The 19,788-nt window shown below is 50.1% G+C and overlaps 2 protein-coding genes across 4 annotated transcripts in view; one reads left to right on the top strand and one right to left on the bottom strand.

Annotated features, from left to right (window-relative positions):
- Positions 1 to 3,739, top strand: part of DNAI3 (dynein axonemal intermediate chain 3) — a 400,488-nt gene extending 396,749 nt beyond the window's left edge. For all 3 annotated transcript variants that reach the window (XM_063938944.1, XM_063938942.1, XM_063938943.1), the window contains one exon: positions 3,514 to 3,739. In XM_063938944.1, the coding sequence (XP_063795014.1) occupies positions 3,514 to 3,651 (138 nt within the window). In that variant the 3' untranslated portion in view covers positions 3,652 to 3,739. The remainder of the gene's footprint in view (positions 1 to 3,513) is intronic.
- Positions 3,740 to 6,894: 3,155 nt separating this feature from the next.
- SYDE2 (synapse defective Rho GTPase homolog 2) overlaps positions 6,895 to 19,788 on the bottom strand; it is a 211,187-nt gene continuing 198,293 nt past the window's right edge. The window contains exons 7-9 of the mRNA XM_063939297.1: positions 12,187 to 12,368; positions 11,620 to 11,851; positions 6,895 to 7,678 (exon numbers count right to left, since the gene is read on the bottom strand). Of these exons, the coding sequence (XP_063795367.1) occupies positions 7,263 to 7,678; positions 11,620 to 11,851; positions 12,187 to 12,368 (830 nt within the window). The 3' untranslated portion in view covers positions 6,895 to 7,262. The remainder of the gene's footprint in view (positions 7,679 to 11,619; positions 11,852 to 12,186; positions 12,369 to 19,788) is intronic.

The raw sequence follows: 19,788 nt of genomic DNA, 5'->3' as shown, positions 1-19,788 counted from the left end.
GGTCCCCGGAGTCACGCGCCTGTACTGTGCTGGCGGTAATAGGGCGGTACATTATATACAGGGTCCCCGGAGTCACGCGCCTGTACTGTGCTGGCGGTAATAGGGCGGTACATTATATACAGGGTCCCCGGAGTCACGCGCCTGTACTGTGCTGGCGGTAATAGGGCGGTACATTATATACAGGGGCCCTGGAGTCACGCGCCTGTACTGTGCTAGGGGTAATAGGGCGGTACATTATATACAGGGGCCCCGGAGTCACGCGCCTGTACTGTGCTGGCGGTAATAGGGCGGTACATTATATACAGGGGCCCCGGAGTCACGCGCCTGTACTGTGCTGGCGGTAATAGGGCGGTACATTATATACAGGGTCCCCGGAGTCACGCGCCTGTACTGTGCTGGCGGTAATAGGGCGGTACATTATATACAGGGGCCACGGAGTCACACGCCTGTACTGTGCTGGCGGTAATAGGGCGGTACATTATATACAGGGGCCCCAGAGTCACGCGCCTGTACTGTGCTGGCGGTAATAGGGCGGTACATTATATACAGGGTCCCCGGAGTCACGCGCCTGTACTGTGCTGCTGGTAATAGGGCGGTACATCATATACAGGGTCCCCGGAGTCACGCGCCTGTACTGTGCTGGCGGTAATAGGGCGGTACATTATATACAGGGGCCCCGGAGTCACGCGCCTGTACTGTACTGGCAGTAATAGGGTGGTACATTATATACAGGGGCCCCGGAGTCACGCGCCTGTACTGTGCTGGCGGTACATTATATACAGGGGCCCCGGAGTCACGCGCCTGTACTGTACTGGCGGTAATAGGGCGGTACATTATATACAGGGGCCCCGGAGTCACACGCCTGTACTGTGCTGGCGGTAATAGGGCGGTACATTATATACAGGGTCCCCGGAGTCACGCGCCTGTACTGTGCTGGCGGTAATAGGGCGGTACATTATATACAGGGTCCCCGGAGTCACGCGCCTGTACTGTGCTGGCGGTAATAGGGCGGTACATTATATACAGGGTCCCCGGAGTCACGCGCCTGTACTGTGCTGGCGGTACATTATATACAGGGTCCCCGGAGTCACGCGCCTGTACTGTACTGGCGGTAATAGGGCGGTACATTATATACAGGGTCCCCGGAGTCACGCGCCTGTACTGTGCTGGCGGTACATTATATACAGGGTCCCCGGAGTCACGCGCCTGTACTGTACTGGCGGTAATAGGGCGGTACATTATATACAGGGTCCCCGGAGTCACGCGCCTGTACTGTGCTGGCGGTAATAGGGCGGTACATTATATACAGGGTCCCCGGAGTCACGCGCCTGTACTGTGCTGGCGGTAATAGGGCGGTACATTATATACAGGGTCCCCGGAGTCACGCGCCTGTACTGTGCTGGCGGTAATAGGGCGGTACATTATATACAGGGTCCCCGGAGTCACGCGCCTGTACTGTGCTGGCGGTAATAGGGCGGTACATTATATACAGGGTCCCCGGAGTCACGCGCCTGTACTGTGCTGGCGGTACATTATATACAGGGTCCCCGGAGTCACGCGCCTGTACTGTACTGGCGGTAATAGGGCGGTACATTATATACAGGGTCCCCGGAGTCACGCGCCTGTACTGTGCTGGCGGTAATAGGGCGGTACATTATATACAGGGGCCCCGGAGTCACACGCCTGTACTGTGCTGGCGGTAATAGGGCGGTACATTATATACAGGGTCCCCGGAGTCACGCGCCTGTACTGTGCTGGCGGTAATAGGGCGGTACATTATATACAGGGTCCCCGGAGTCACGCGCCTGTACTGTGCTGGCGGTACATTATATACAGGGTCCCCGGAGTCACGCGCCTGTACTGTACTGGCGGTAATAGGGCGGTACATTATATACAGGGTCCCCGGAGTCACGCGCCTGTACTGTGCTGGCGGTAATAGGGCGGTACATTATATACAGGGTCCCCGGAGTCACGCGCCTGTACTGTGCTGGCGGTAATAGGGCGGTACATTATATACAGGGTCCCCGGAGTCACGCGCCTGTACTGTGCTGGCGGTACATTATATACAGGGTCCCCGGAGTCACGCGCCTGTACTGTGCTGGCGGTACATTATATACAGGGTCCCCGGAGTCACGCGCCTGTACTGTACTGGCGGTAATAGGGCGGTACATTATATACAGGGTCCCCGGAGTCACGCGCCTGTACTGTGCTGGCGGTAATAGGGCGGTACATTATATACAGGGTCCCCGGAGTCACGCGCCTGTACTGTGCTGGTGGTAATAGGGCGGTACATTATATACAGGGGCCCCGGAGTTACACGCCTGTACTGTGCTGGTGGTAATAGGGCGGTACATTATATACAGGGGCCCCGGAGTCACGCGCCTGTACTGTGCTGGCAGTAATAGGGCGGTACATTATATACAGGGGCCCCGGAGTCACACGCCTGTACTGTACTGGCGGTAATAGGGCTCCCCGCCAATGTCCGGAGGGTCATTATGTAAGAAGCCCAGGTGTTAGTAATGATCCCGTTATCGGTTCTGCTGATGTCACTACGGTTGTCGGTGATTAATCTCCGCCAGAGTCCTAGGTACAGAACATAGAGACGCGGATTCTCTTTGTGGTAATGGATGAAAGTGTTTTCTCCTTTCCATCATTAACTTCATTTGCACTGATTGTTTAGAGTAATTGCAGGAGATGAAATATGATGGCAGCCTGACGTTCATCGCAGCGATCAGGTCAGAAGTGTGCAGCGCACCAGCGTATGCCAGACAGCTGACGGCTGTTGTAGCCCAGCGATCGCCTCGGTCTGATTGACAGGTAGAGGCGGGAGGGGGTGGAACTAAATTTAGGACAGCTACGATCAGGTCTGAATTAGACCACAAGTCGTACAGCCCGGACACTGCCAGGCCGGGTTCCTACTGACGCAGCGGATTCTCCAGACTGATTCCTAGATCCTCAGCACCTTATAATACCACTGTGTGCACCAGATTACATGTAGCCACGCAGCCGGGCCGGGTTCCTACTGACGCAGCGGATTCTCCAGACTGATTCCTAGATCCTCAGCACCTTATAATACCACTGTGCACTGGTGCAGATGTGTGTGCACCAGATTACATGTAGCCACGCAGCATATCTACATAATTCAAAGCAGAACAAAAGCAAGAGCCTAATCCCACACACCCATATTTTGGACATTAAACACCCCCATGCTTTGTAGATTGCCTTATTCTTAGAAAGACCATGTCTGCATTGTGTACAAAAGAAGCCCCTCAGAACGAATCCTGCGACATTACACGCCTTTTTTGGGACGTTACGGGAAGGTGCGCACTTGTTTTATCCAGGACTATTGGCCCATTAATTACAAATTAATATGCACCGTGCTGCTGTCACCCTGCCGTCTAAACACTTTGCCCACTCAGAGATGTTTGTTCTCACGCCCGGTAAGTCCCATTTAGCAGACGGTAAGTCGCTGTTTATGAGCATTTATGTAACACTGTTGTTTTGGGTTAAAAGGAACTCGTGCCGCCGGTGAAATCAAAAGAACAGCTGACCGAGGAGACAAACCAGGAATATGCAGCGTACGCGGTATTTCAGGACGCAACTCTCACGGGACTTGGGCTGAAAAGCGAAGAAGTGACTGTGAAAAGCTGATTATTAGATATATATATATATATCTCTATGACGTGGATGTCTGTAATTTGCGCTTGGAATAAACGTGAGGCTGTTGCGGTGTACAATGTGTGATGTCAGAGTGTAAGTTTCTGTTCTGTGTGATCAGTGATGTGTTCCGGTTACCGTGGGATATTACACAGCGCTGTGTTACTGACACAGACTACAGACGCCCTGGGCCTACGGCGGTTTCGTTAGTCGGTAACCGTGGTAATAGCCACGTGCCTGCAGCAGATGAGCTGAATTCCTAAATAACCTTCCACGGTGATGTAACGGGCTGAGCGCCGGAATGAGGCTCACCCCGCGCCATTACCCTGTGCAGGAATATAATATATAGGAAGAGGCAAATAAAACCACTGTGTAATAATAATATATAACAATAACCAGTGTGCTTACACGCAACTAATTCCGCCATGTTCCGCCACTTCTCCGAGGCAGGCAGCATAACATATAACATGGGTAGACCGCTACTTTAACACTGGCCCATTGCATTTTACCTTCATATATGAAAATATTTAGTTGCTGTGTTTAGTTGTCCCTAAAATCTAAATGAAATCATTTATATTCGGCAATTATAGAGAAAACTAATTATATCCAGAGCAAGGCGCAGAGGCATTGGGATAGAGAACTATATGTGTTGAGTTTGTATGTTGCCATCAGTTTCCTTCCAAGGTCCAAATACCTTTGGTAAATTGGAATCTGACTAAACTTCTCCCAGTGGTTGTGTATGTAGTACATAGCAGGGAAGAGGGAATGTAACTAGCGCTGGGATAGGGACGGGGGGTCCTGCAGTGTAAAGAACACTCACCGCACGTCCTCTGCACAATTAGGAGCATCGAGCAATGAAATCCGAGGCAGAAGAAAGTATCAGATGTTTAATATGAACAGTTTACCAGATAGTGCTGTAACAGTTGTCGAGTACAAGAAAAAAAACATCATATATATTTATATATAAATTACAATGTAGAAAATACATTTTTAAAGCATTTAATAATAGCAGAAGTTTTGTACACGTCAGAGGCACAAACGGGTTCACGTTGGGTTGTGTAACATTGTTACCGGAGAGTGGGAGTTTGCAACGCGCTGTAAGTACGGCAATAATACAGATATGTTACATTTCCAAAATACTTCAATTGTTTTGTTATAAAATGGCAGCGGCTGCTTTATAAAAATATTGTATTTAGTTACATACAAAAATAGACCTTGGAGGTGTAATACAAACCTTACGTAACTTATCCCCCCGTACACTGCAAACCCAGAGGACTTCCCATTCAGTAAGCGTTACAGCTGGCGCAGAGCCCTGCAGTAACCAGTACTGTCAGAGCAGACGGGCCCGCTGGTACCTTATAAATAACAGATGCCAATAGCCATGTTCAGCCTGGACCCGTATCTCTGTCTTAGGGTGTACCTGTATAGCGCGGCCGTATTATGGCTGGATCACTGTATGGAGTGAGGACACGGACCTTATCTGACCGCCGAGGGTGGCCCCCGGGTCACATGAATCAGAGATACTGGGAATCTCCCAGGTCAGTACTTGTATTCCGCATGAGGATTCACTGCAAACTCCAACGTGTCAGCGGAACGGCATCGCAACGTCCAAATATTCACAATATGACATAATTATACAAAATGAAGATACTTAGAGACTTCTAGATACATATATACTTATTAAATAGCCACTTGAATTATGTTGTCAATATATACTTAGAGTGATTCTCTCTGTATAGATATATATATATATATTCTATCAATATGCTGGTACCTGGACAGATGACGATATTACTGGGGTATATGTACTATAGCATTGCATATTATAGAGGAGTGACAGTTGGCTGTGGTCTGACCTCTGCACTCCGTGTATAGTAAAGGCGGACGCTCTCTGCTCCTCGTATTCTTGCGAGTGCAGCGCAGGTCCCGGGGATGTTATAGGCTGCGCATACATGAAGAGTAGCGCCTTCTGCCACTATGGCGGTGAACTAACCTGCACTAGCGCTACAAGCACTGCCGTCAAGATGCACAGCGCACATCCCAGCGACTATATGAATGAGCCATAACTCCGCCACTGTTCCTACTCCCCCCCCCCCTCGCCATCCCCTCCACACAGGCAGGGGTAAATTTACTAAGGTGGGAGGTTTTTAGGACTGGTGATAATAGATAGAATCTGATTGGTTGATATGGGCAACATCACCAGTTCTGAAAAACTCCCACCTTAGTAAATTTACCCCGTAGTGTGGTGCGCTGCACTGATTGTCACCAGCGTAGCCCCCATGTTCATCCCTAAGTCTGAGACAATTATATCCTTGCAGCAGTCCGTGCTCTGCGGGCTATCACCTACAGTCACAGCGTTCTGCGGGCTACAGCCACAGCGTTCTGCAGGCTACAGCCACAGCGTTCTGCCAGCTATGCGTTTCTCGGGCTACAGCAAGTGTCACAGCGTTCTGCATGCTATAACAGTCACAGCGTTCTGCAGGCTATGCGTTTCTCGGGCTACAGCAAGTGTCGCAGCGTTCTGCATGCTATAACAGTCACAGCGTTCTGCAGGCTATCACTTACAGCCATAGCGCTCTGCAGGCTATCACAGTCACAGCGCTCTGCAGGCTATCACTTACAGTCACAGCGCTCTGCAGGCTCTGTGTTCCTCGGGCTAACACTCACAGCCGGGTCACAATGTCTGTAGGATTCCTCTCCGCACTCCTCCTTAGTACCTCTTCTATTTTTTACTTCACAGCTTTATTAGGCATTGGAGACTGAACAAAGAACAACAAAAGTGCAGAAATGAGGTGCGGACTTATTACACGGTCACATCGCATGTGTCAGGGAATGCAGATACGGCTATTGGTGTGATAGAACTACAACTCCCAGGGGTGACTTCCAAGGGCCAGAGCCGACATGAAGCACTTTGTGTAACTTATTATTAGGAAGAAATACTAAAATAGTTTCAAATGCTTTAAAGGGTCTGTACACATAGGACTGACAGTGACCTAATGAGAGAAACATTCACAAACATCGGTAACGCCAGACATACCGCCTGCTGCGCACAGGGGAATTCTCCCTTATACAGGCTGTACTGCTGCACGTGTTCTGCGTAGGACAATGAGTAGCTTGGAGACCGGGTAACACGGGCACATAGTGAGAAGATGCAGGAAATCTCTCCAGGTCCTAATTCGCTGTCTGCACACCAGGCACTTGGGATCGATCCCCCCCTCCCCTCCCCTCCCCTCCCCTCCCCTCCCTCCTTCCTTCTCCCCATTATGGAAGTTTCACAAGACTATCAGAAAGGCCGCAGTAGACCAGTAAGCGACCGCTGCCACGCCGAGTCCTGTAAGAGTACAAAGTGTCACTGGCAGACCAGCAGCCACGTCAGGACGGGTCAGACCTGACCACAAAGCAAACCACTTGAGGCGGCAGCCACTCTCCTCCTCCAAGAGGATACGTACCAAATAACCACTTCCTGCTTCACACCGGCAGGAAGAACGGAGGCAGACCGTGCCGTGCGGGCGAGGCCACCAGGCCGCTGTACACGCGTAGACCCTCTGGGGGTTACTTGGGAATTATTCTTCTAATGAGAAGAGATAATGACGTGAAGAACACGGTTAGAAAGTGACGTTCAGTCTGTTCTTGCTGAGTTCTCTCTCCAGGTTTCCTAGCAAAGTGTCAATGCTTTCCTGCAGGTCCTGGAGATTCACATCCGCCTCCTCAGACACATGTCCTGCACTCACACTGACCAGAGCACTGAGCGCGTCTTCCTCCGTCCGGACGCAGCTGTTCTCCGAGAGTCCATCCGCACACTCCTCTGTGGGGCCTATGAAGAGGCCGCCCCGGCAGCTGCTCCAGTCTCCGGCATAGCGGTTACTGGACGGACTGTCCAGACGGGCAGCTCTGGGCCTCAGCACTCCGGACACTTCTGAGCTGTTGAGAATGAGCATCTGCGGCCGCGGCTTTTTCCTGCGCAGGCATGGCTGCTTCCCGCCATTACTGTGGGTGGCTTCTCTGGGGGAGTCGTTCTTTACTACAAAGTAATACAATAAAACAAGGTCATTAGTTTCCAAGCTTTAGAAGCGAAGTCACCTTACTATCGTCCGCGTTTCTCTCAGATACACCCACAGCGAGAGCGTCGTACCAAATGCAGGGTCTATCTGTGGTTACATCTGTCCGAATCACCCTCACCCAGCACCCTGTACATCAGGGACACTCCGAGGGGCTGCGGGACCCCCCCCTTACACAGTACACCCTGCTGCCAGAGTACATCTATTCCCTGAGCAACAGGGACTCTCCAAGGGGCTGCGGGACCCCCCCCCCACACAATCACGATTACCCCTCCAATATGTCCGATTAATAAGGAAAATGGCGCCAATCACACACACCCCGCATGCAGGACCCCTCTGCTCCCGGCCTCTATAACAGCTTCTGTCAGCAATGCCTGTAACATTCATAAATGCTGGGAGACAGGGCCCTGGCCATCTCCTGCCGGTGCCATGGGTAGGAACACTCTAATCTGGGGTCCAGGCCTCATGCAGTACCATGCAGCTAGGCCCTGGCGCACACCATTCATGGCATGGCACCATGCACGGGCAGATGGAGAGATACCTCAGGCAGCACCGTGCACGGGCAGATGGAGAGATACCTCAGGCAGCACCATGCACGGGCAGATAGAGAGATACCTCCTCAGGCAGCACCATGCACGGGCAGATGGAGAGATACCTCAGGCAGCACCGTGCACGGGCAGATGGAGAGATACATCGCTCAGACAGCACCATGCACGGACAGATGGAGAGATACCTCAGGCAGCACCGTGCACGGGCAGATGGAGAGATACCTCAGGCAGCACCATGCACGGGCAGATAGAGAGATACCTCCTCAGGCAGCACCATGCACGGGCAGATGGAGAGATACCTCAGGCAGCACCGTGCACGGGCAGATGGAGAGATACCTCAGGCAGCACCGTGCACGGGCAGATGGAGAGATACCTCAGGCAGCACCGTGCACGGGCAGATGGAGAGATACCTCAGGCAGCACCGTGCACGGGCAGATGGAGAGATACCTCAGGCAGCACAGTGCACGGGCAGATGGAGAGATACCTCAGACAACACCGTGCACGGGCAGATGGAGAGATGCCTCAGGCAGCACCGTGCACGGGCAGATGGAGAGATACATCGCTCAGGCAGCACCATGCATCGTACCAGAGCAGACAAATTAAGGTGGAGCGTGGAGATGTACTAAACTTTGAAAAGTGATATATTTCACAGTGATAAAGTATCAGCTAATCAGCTCCTAGCTGCCATGTTATAAACTGGGTTTGAAAAATGACAGGAGCGGATTGGCTGGTACTTTATCACTGTGAAATATATCACTTTTCAAGGCTTCCACTTTTCATTCAAGAGCACACTGATTAAGGCATGATACATCATAACAGAGCACACTGATTAAGGCATGATACATCATAACAGAGCACACTGATTAAGGCATGATACATCATAGCAGAGCACACTGATTAAGGCATGATACATCATAGCAGAGCACACAGATTAAGGCATGATACATCATAGCAGAGCACACAGATTAAGGCATGATACATCATAGCAGATTGCACAGAGATTAAGGCATGATACATCACAGAAGAGCACACAGATTAAGGCATGATACATCATAACAGAGCACACTGATTAAGGCATGATACATCGTAGCAGAGCACACAGATTAAGGCATGACTCATCAATGAAGAGCACAGAGATTAAGGCATGATACACCATTCCAGAGCACACAGATTAAGGCATCATCCATCACAACAGAGCACACTGATTAAAGCATGATTTTTACATCATAGCAAAACACACTAATTAAGACATCATCCATCATAGCAGAGCACACAGTTTAAGGCATGATACATCAAAGAAGAGCACAGAGATTAAGGCATGATACATCATAGCAGAGCACACAGATTAAGGCTTGATACATCATAGCAGATAACACAGATTAAGGCTTGATACATCATAGCACAGCACACAGATTACAGGTCACTCTCTGTACCATGACACGCCAATTGTGGACAGTTACCTGGACCGTGGCTGTAAAATAGCTCCACTGTGTCGCCTGCCTAAGGCAAACAGCACAAACTGCTTTATCCTCCGTACTCGTACATTCATATTAGTTTTCAGCCTGATTAAATCTTACTTCACAATAATCCTAATCTATATTCAAAAAGCGTGTGAGATTGGTTTGACAGGGCTAGTGGCGTGAGGTTGGCCTGATGGGGCTAGGGGCGTGAGGTTGGCCTGATGGGGCTAGGGGCGTGAGGTTGGCCTGATGGGGCTACGGGCGTGAGGTTGGCCTGCCGGGGCTACGGGCGTGCGCGGCTACAGGCGTGAGGTTGGCCTGACGGGGCTACAGGCGTGAGGTTGGCCTGACGGGGCTACAGGCGTGAGGTTGGCCTGACGGGGCTACAGGCGTGAGGTTGGCCTGACGGGGCTACAGGCGTGAGGTTGGCCTGACGGGGCTACAGGCGTGAGGTTGGCCTGACGGGGCTACAGGCGTGAGGTAGGCCTGACGGGGCTATAGGCGTGAGATTGGCCTGACAGGGGATATTGGCGCGAGATTGGCCTGACGGGGCTATTGGTGTGAGATGAGATTGGCCTGACGGGGCTACAGGCGTGAGGTTGGCCTGACGGGGCTACAGGCGTGAGGTTGGCCTGACGGGGCTACAGGCGTGAGGTAGGCCTGACGGGGCTACAGGCGTGAGGTAGGCCTGACGGGGCTACGCAGGAGGAGACTTCCATAGTACGGACACTTGTTTATATAGTAAGGAGTAGAGAATGATGTGCAGTACCTAGTGCTGCTGGTGCTTGTACAGGACCTGCGAGAATAAGGCCGGGGCAGCAGCTGACACTCTATGGCACAGTCTCTGTACAGGTCTGATGAGCAATCACTGAACGTAGAGCAGACGCCAGCACTCACCTGGCCACAACTGCAGCAGATAATGCAGAACTTCAATGTGTTTCTTGAAATCTAAGGCACTGGCGAGCTCCTCCGAGTCAATGAACACCCGGTTGTTGTGATTGGACGTCTCCTGCCTCTGACTCAACAGGACTGGACCAAAGCAGACGGCCAAGTTCTGACACGTCATCTTGTTTACTTCGTGAGATTGGCCTGACGGGGCTATTGGCGTGAGATTGGCCTGACGGGGCTATTGGAGTGAGATGAGATTGGCTTGACGGGGCTACTGGCGTGAGATTGGCCTGATGGAGCTATTGGCGTGAGATTGGCCTGATGGGGCTATTGGCGTGAGATTGGCCTGATGGGGCTATTGGCGTGAGATTGGCCTGATGGGGCTATTGGCGTGAGATGAGATTGGCTTGATGGGGCTACTGGCGTGAGATTGGCCTGACGGGGCTACTGGCGTGAGATTGACCTGACGGGGCTATTGGCGTGAGATTGGCCTGACGGGGCTATTGGCGTGAGATTGGCCTGACGGGGCTATTGGCGTGAGATTGGCCTGACGGGGCTATTGGCGTGAGATTGGCCTGACGGGGCTATTGGCGTGAGATTGGCCTGACGGGGCTATTGGCGTGAGATTGGCCTGACGGCTATTGGCGTGAGATTGGCCTGACGGGGCTATTGGCGTGAGATGAGATTGGCCTGATGGGGCTACTGGCGTGAGATTGGCCTGATGGGGCTATTGGTGTGAGATGAGATTGGCCTGACGGGGCTATTGGCGTGAGATTGCCTGACGGGGCTATTGGCGTGAGATTGGCCTGACGGGGCTATTGGCGTGAGATTGGCCTGATGGGGCTACGCAGGAGGAGACTTCCGTAGTACGGACACTTACCTAGTGCTGCTGGTGCTTGTACAGGACCTGCGAGAATAAGGCCGGGGCAGCAGCTGACACTCTATGGCACAGTCTCTGCACAGGTCTGATGGGCAATCACTGAACGCAGAGCAGACGCCAGCACTCACCTGGCCACAACTGCAGCAGATAATGCAGAACTTCAATGTGTTTCTTGAAATCTAAGGCACTGGCGAGCTCCTCCGAGTCAATGAACACCCGGTTGTTGTGATTGGACGTCTCCTGCCTCTGACTCAACAGGACTGGACCAAAGCAGACGGCCAAGTTCTGACACGTCATCTTGTTTACTTCGTGGTGGGAAGCAACTAACTTCAGGTGATCCAGCAGCATCTTCAGGGTGGCCTGAGGGAAGGACAGACACTTCAGCTATCAGTGTGATAACATGATGTAACAAGGACGTGACATATGCTGGGATGAGACCCCACCCAAATCCGGTCATTCTCTACTGAGCGTGACATCTACGACAAACGCTCGGCCCGACCAGTCCCCAATCCTGACCCCTTTCTTCTCCACCGCTTGTCACAAGGAAGAGACGGCCTATCACACATTGTATACACACACGACTGATGGCAGTATACACACAGTACACACAACTGCTGCACATGCTAGAGGCACAGCCATAAGACTTCAGCAGCTGTGTTCCCCGTCACCCCTCTGTCGCTAGTAGCAGGTCTCACCCTCTCCACATGGGGCAGGCAGCTGAGAAGCTCCACGGTGTCCTCAGAGTCCCGCAGGTCATTATCACAGCCATTCCCGGACATTCTAAGAGGTTTCTCAGCCATGGCCTGTAGCACAGCCTCGTACAGATGCTTTGTGATCAGCGGGGAAGGAAGCTCTCTGAGGTAATCCTTCAGTACTCCTACACAGCCAGAGCGGAGACAAAACAGGCACATTAGACACAAGCCTTTCCTGTGTACGTGTGTCACTGCCTGCGGGGCACCCACTGGTGTACAGGTGTCACTGCCTGCGGGGCACCCACTGGTGTACAGGTGTCACTGCCTGCGGGGCACCCACTGGTGTACAGGTGTCACTGCCTGCGGGGCACCCACTGGTGTACAGGTGTCACTATCTGCGGGGCACCCACTGGTGTACAGGTGTCACTGCCTGCGGGGCACCCACTGGTGTACAGGTGTCACTGCCTGCGGGGCACCCACTGGTGTACAGGTGTCACTGCCTGCGGGGCACCCACTGGTGTACAGGTGTCACTGCCTGCGGGGCACCCACTGGTGTACAGGAGTCACTATCTGCGGGGCACCCACTGGTGTACAGGTGTCACTATCTGCGGGGCACCCACTGGTGTACAGGTGTCACTATCTGCGGGGCACCCACTGGTGTACAGGTGTCACTATCTGCGGGGCACCCACTGGTGTACAGGTGTCACTATCTGCGGTGCACCCACTGGTGTACAGGTGTCACTGCCTGCGGGGCACCCACTGGTGTACAGGTGTCATGTTCCTATCCTCGCACAAGGTTACATGTCTGATGGTAACACGCTCCTATCCTCGCACAAGGTTACATGTCTGATAGTAACACGTTCCTATCCTCGCACAAGGTTACATGTCTGATGGTAACACGTTCCTATCCTCGCACAAGCTTACATGTCTGATAGTAACACGCTCCTATCCTCGCACAAGGTTACATGTCTGATGGTAACACGCTCCTATCCTCGCACAAGGTTACATGTCTGATAGTAACACGCTCCTATCCTCGCACAAGGTTACATGTCTGATAGTAACACGCTCCTACCCTCGCACAAGATTACATGTCTGATAGTAACACGCTCCTATCCTCGCACAAGATTACATGTCTGATAGTAACACGCTCCTATCCTCGCACAAGGTTACATGTCTGATAGTAACACGTTCCTATCCTCGCACAAGGTTACATGTCTGATGGTAACACGCTCCTATCCTCGCACAAGGTTACATGTCTGATAGTAACACGCTCCTATCCTCGCACAAGGTTACATGTCTGATAGTAACACGTTCCTATCCTCGCACAAGGTTACATGTCTGATAGTAACACGCTCCTATCCTCGCACAAGCTTACATGTCTGATGGTAACACGCTCCTATCCTCGCACAAGCTTACATGTCTGATAGTAACACGTTCCTATCCTCGCACAAGCTTACATGTCTGATGGTAACACGCTCCTATCCTCGCACAAGCTTACATGTCTGATGGTAACACGTTCCTATCCTCGCACAAGCTTACATGTCTGATGGTAACACGCTCCTATCCTCGCACAAGGTTACATGTCTGATGGTAACACGCTCCTATCCTCGCACAAGGTTACATGTCTGATAGTAACACGCTCCTATCCTCGCACAAGATTACATGTCTGATAGTAACACGCTCCTATCCTCGCACAAGGTTACATGTCTGATGGTAACACGCTCCTATCCTCGCACAAGGTTACATGTCTGATAGTAACACGCTCCTATCCTCGCACAAGGTTACATGTCTGATGGTAACACGCTCCTATCCTCGCACAAGGTTACATGTCTGATAGTAACACGCTCCTATCCTCGCACAAGCTTACATGTCTGATGGTAACACGCTCCTATCCTCGCACAAGCTTACATGTCTGATGGTAACACGTTCCTATCCTCGCACAAGGTTACATGTCTGATAGTAACACGCTCCTATCCTCGCACAAGGTTACATGTCTGATAGTAACACGTTCCTATCCTCGCACAAGGTTACATGTCTGATAGTAACACGCTCCTATCCTCGCACAAGCTTACATGTCTGATGGTAACACGTTCCTATCCTCGCACAAGATTACATGTCTGATAGTAACACGTTCCTATTCTCGCACAAGGTTACATGTCTGATGGTAACACGTTCCTATCCTCGCACAAGCTTACATGTCTGATAGTAACACGCTCCTATCCTCGCACAAGCTTACATGTCTGATAGTAACACGCTCCTATCCTCGCACAAGGTTACATGTCTGATAGTAACACGTTCCTATCCTCGCACAAGCTTACATGTCTGATAGTAACACGCTCCTATCCTCGCACAAGGTTACATGTCTGATAGTAACACGCTCCTATCCTCGCACAAGGTTACATGGCTGATAGTAACACGCTCCTATCCTCGCACAAGGTTACATGTCTGATGGTAACACGTTCCTATCCTCGCACAAGCTTACATGTCTGATGGTAACACGTTCCTATCCTCGCACAAGCTTACATGTCTGATGGTAACACGTTCCTATCCTCGCACAAGCTTACATGTCTGATGGTAACACGTTCCTATCCTCGCACAAGCTTACATGTCTGATGGTAACACGTTCCTATCCTCGCACAAGCTTACATGTCTGATGGTAACACGCTCCTATCCTCGCACAAGGTTACATGTCTGATGGTAACACGTTCCTATTCTCGCACAAGGTTACATGTCTGATGGTAACACGCTCCTATCCTCGCACAAGGTTATGTCTGATGGTAACACGTTCCTATCCTCGCACAAGGTTACATGTCTGATGGTAACACGTTCCTATCCTCGCACAAGCTTACATGTCTGATGGTAACACGTTCCTATCCTCGCACAAGATTACATGTCTGATAGTAACACGTTCCTATTCTCGCACAAGGTTACATGTCTGATGGTAACACGTTCCTATCCTCGCACAAGTTTACATGTCTGATGGTAACACGTTCCTATTCTCGCACAAGGTTACATGTCTGATGGTAACACGCTCCTATCCTCGCACAAGGTTACATGTCTGATAGTAACACGCTCCTATCCTCGCACAAGGTTACATGTCTGATAGTAACACGCTCCTATCCTCGCACAAGGTTACATGTCTGATGGTAACACGTTCCTATCCTCGCACAAGGTTACATGTCTGATAGTAACACGCTCCTATCCTCGCACAAGGTTACATGTCTGATGGTAACACGCTCCTATCCTCGCACAAGGTTACATGTCTGATAGTAACACGCTCGTATCCTCGCACAAGGTTACATGTCTGATGGTAACACGTTCCTATCCTCGCACAAGGTTACATGTCTGATAGTAACACGCTCCTACCCTCGCACAAGGTTACGTCTGATGGTAACACGCTCCTACCCTCGCACAAGGTTACGTCTGATGGTAACACGTTCCTATCCTCGCACAAGGTTACGTCTGATGGTAACACGCTCCTATCCTCGCACAAGATTACATGTCTGATAGTAACACGTTCCTATCCTCGCACAAGGTTACATGTCTGATGGTAACACGTTCCTATCCTCGCACAAGCTTACATGTCTGATAGTAACACGCTCCTATCCTCGCACAAGGTTATGTCTGATGGTAACACGTTCCTATTCTCGCACAAGGTTACATGTCTGATGGTAACACGTTCCTATCCTCGCACAAGCTTACATGTCTGATGGTAACACGTTCCTATCCTCGCACAAGGTTACATGTCTGATAGTAACACGTTCCTATCCTCGCACAAGCTTACATGTCTGATAGTAACACGCTCCTATCCTCGCACAAGGTTACATGTCTGATAGTAACACGCTCCTATCCTCGCACAAGGTTACATGGCTGATAGTAACACGTTCCTATCCTCGCACAAGCTTACATGTCTGATGGTAACACGTTCCTATCCTCGCACAAGCTTACATGTCTGATGGTAACACGTTCCTATCCTCGCACAAGCTTACATGTCTGATGGTAACACGTTCCTATCCTCGCACAAGATTACATGTCTGATAGTAACACGCTCCTATCCTCGCACAAGGTTACATGTCTGATAGTAACACGCTCCTATCCTCGCACAAGGTTACATGGCTGATAGTAACACGTTCCTATCCTCGCACAAGCTTACATGTCTGATGGTAACACGTTCCTATCCTCGCACAAGGTTACATGTCTGATGGTAACACGTTCCTATCCTCGCACAAGCTTACATGTCTGATGGTAACACGTTCCTATCCTCGCACAAGATTACATGTCTGATGGTAACACGCTCCTATCCTCGCACAAGCTTACATGTCTGATGGTAACACGTTCCTATCCTCGCACAAGCTTACATGTCTGATGGTAACACGTTCCTATCCTCGCACAAGATTACATGTCTGATGGTAACACGTTCCTATCCTCGCACAAGGTTACATGTCTGATGGTAACACGTTCCTATCCTCGCACAAGGTTACATGTCTGATGGTAACACGCTCCTATCCTCGCACAAGGTTACATGTCTGATGGTAACACGCTCCTATCCTCGCACAAGGTTACATGTCTGATGGTAACACGTTCCTATCCTCGCACAAGGTTACATGTCTGATAGTAACACGTTCCTATCCTCGCACAATTCACTTTCAATCTCCCCCTTTGAGTTTTTTTCACAAATATGTGAAGGCGACAAATTCCACACATCATGTTGTGACAGGAGTGGAGCACAGAGCTAGAGACAGTCAGGTCACACAGAGAGATGGTTTCTGTGCTGAACATAAACCAGTAGTAAAACCCCAGCTCCTGTGCACCTCATGTCAGGACACATTCCCTCAGTCTCCCAATATGGCTTCTGATCTCTGCCGTTATTTAGGGGGTGATGTCCTGTGCACAAGCCAGGCTGCGGCTCCGACATAAGCCAGGCAGCATTTACTATACAGTCTACCTAATCACCCACAGCAGTGACTATATATACAGTCTGTACAGCGCTGCACAGTACATAATACCAGACTGTACAGTACACACAGCCACCATACAGTGCATACACTGAGCTAGAGCCTAATCACCCACAGCAGTGACTATATATACAGTCTGTACAGCGCTGCACAGTACATAATACCAGACTGTACAGTACATACAGCCACCATCCAGTGCATACACTGAGCTAGAGCCTAATCACCCACAGCAGTGACTATATATACAGTCTGTATAACTAGGACAATGCTGCACAGTACATAATACCAGACTGTACAGTACATACAGCCACCATACAGTGTATACACTGAGCTAGAGCCTAATCACCTACAGCAGTGACTATATATACAGTCTGTACGGTGCTGCACAGTACATAATACCAGACTGTACAGTACACACAGCCACCATACAGTGTATACACTGAGCTAGAGCCTAATCACCCACAGCAGTGACTATATATACAGTCTGTATAACTAGGACAATGCTGCACAGTACATAATACCAGACTGTACAGTACATACAGCCACCATACAGTGTATACACTGAGCTAGAGCCTAATCACCTACAGCAGTGACTATATATACAGTCTGTACGGTGCTGCACAGTACATAATACCAGACTGTACAGTACACACAGCCACCATACAGTGTATACACTGAGCTAGAGCCTAATCACCTACAGCAGTGACTATATATACAGTCTGTACGGTGCTGCACAGTACATAATACCAGACTGTACAGTACAGACAGCCACCATACAGTGTATACACTGAGCTAGAGCCTAATCACCCACAGCAGTGACTATATATACAGTCTGTACAGCGCTGCACAGTACATAATACCAGACTGTACAGTACACACAGCCACCATACAGTGCATACACTGAGCTAGAGCCTAATCACCCACAGCAGTGACTATATATACAGTCTGTATAACTAGGACAACGCTGCACAGTACATAATACCAGACTGTACAGTACATACAGCCACCATACAGTGTATACACTGAGCTAGAGCCTAATCACCTACAGCAGTGACTATATATACAGTCTGTACGGTGCTGCACAGTACATAATACCAGACTGTACAGTACACACAGCCACCATACAGTGTATACACTGAGCTAGAGCCTAATCACCCACAGCAGTGACTATATACAGGCTGTACAGCACTGCACAGTACATAATACCAGACTGTACAGTACATACAGCCACCATACAGAGCATACACTGAGCTAGAGCCTAATCACCTACAGCAGTGACTATATATACAGTCTGTACAGCGCTGCACAGTACATAATACCAGACTGTACAGTACAGACAGTACACACAGCCACCATACAGTGCATACACTGATCTAGAGCCTAATCACCCACAGCAGTGACTATATATACAGTCTGTACAGCGCTGCACAGTACATAATACCAGACTGTACAGTACACACAGCCACCATACAGTGTATACACTGAGCTAGAGCCTAATCACCCACAGCAGTGACTATATATACAGTCTGTACAGCGCTGCACAGTACATAATACCAGACTGTACAGTACACACAGCCCCCATACAGTGCATACACTGAGCTAGAGCCTAATCACCCACAGCAGTGACTATATATACAGTCTGTACAGCGCTGCACAGTACATAATACCAGACAGTACACACAGCCCCCATACAGTGCATACACTGATCTAGAGCCTAATCACCCACAGCAGTGACTATATATACAGTCTATACAGCGCTGCACAGTACATGATACCAGACTGTACAGTACAGACAGTACACACAGCCACCATACAGTGCATACACGGAGCTAGAGCCTAATCACCCACAGCAGTGACTATATATACAGTCTGTACAGCGCTGCACAGTACATAATACCAGACTGTACAGTACACACAGCCACCATACAGTGCATACACTGAGCTAGAGCCTAATCACCCACAGCAGTGACTATATATACAGTCTATACAGCGCTGCACAGTACATGATACCAGACTGTACAGTACAGACAGTACACACAGCCACCATACAGTGCATACACTGAGCTAGAGCCTAATCACCCACAGCAGTGACTATATATACAGTCTGTACAGCGCTGCACAGTACATAATACCAGACTGTACAGTACACACAGCCACCATACAGTGCATACACTGAGCTAGAGCCTAATCACCCACAGCAGTGACTATATATACAGTCTGTACAGCGCTGCACAGTACATAATACCAGACTGTACAGTACACACAGCCACCATACAGTGCATACACTGATCTAGAGCCTAATCACCCACAGCAGTGACTATATATACAGTCTGTACAGCGCTGCACAGTACATAATACCAGACTGTACAGTAAATACAGCCACCATACAGTGCATACACTGAGCTAGAGCCTAATCACCCACAGCAGTGACTATATATACAGTCTGTACGGTGCTGCACAGTACATAATACCAGACTGTACAGTACATACAGCCCCCATACAGTGTATACACTGAGCTAGAGCCTAATCACCCACAGCAGTGACTATATATACAGTCTGTATAACTAGGACAACGCTGCACAGTACATAACACCAGACTGTACAGTACATATAGCCCACATACAGTGCATACACTAAGCTAGAGCCTAAT

Source organism: Pseudophryne corroboree, chromosome 9 (genome assembly GCF_028390025.1).
Source record: "Pseudophryne corroboree isolate aPseCor3 chromosome 9, aPseCor3.hap2, whole genome shotgun sequence".
In the NCBI taxonomy this organism is placed as follows: domain Eukaryota; kingdom Metazoa; phylum Chordata; class Amphibia; order Anura; family Myobatrachidae; genus Pseudophryne; species Pseudophryne corroboree.
Note: the sequence above shows the minus strand (reverse complement) of the source record. Positions and strands in the feature narration are given on the sequence as shown.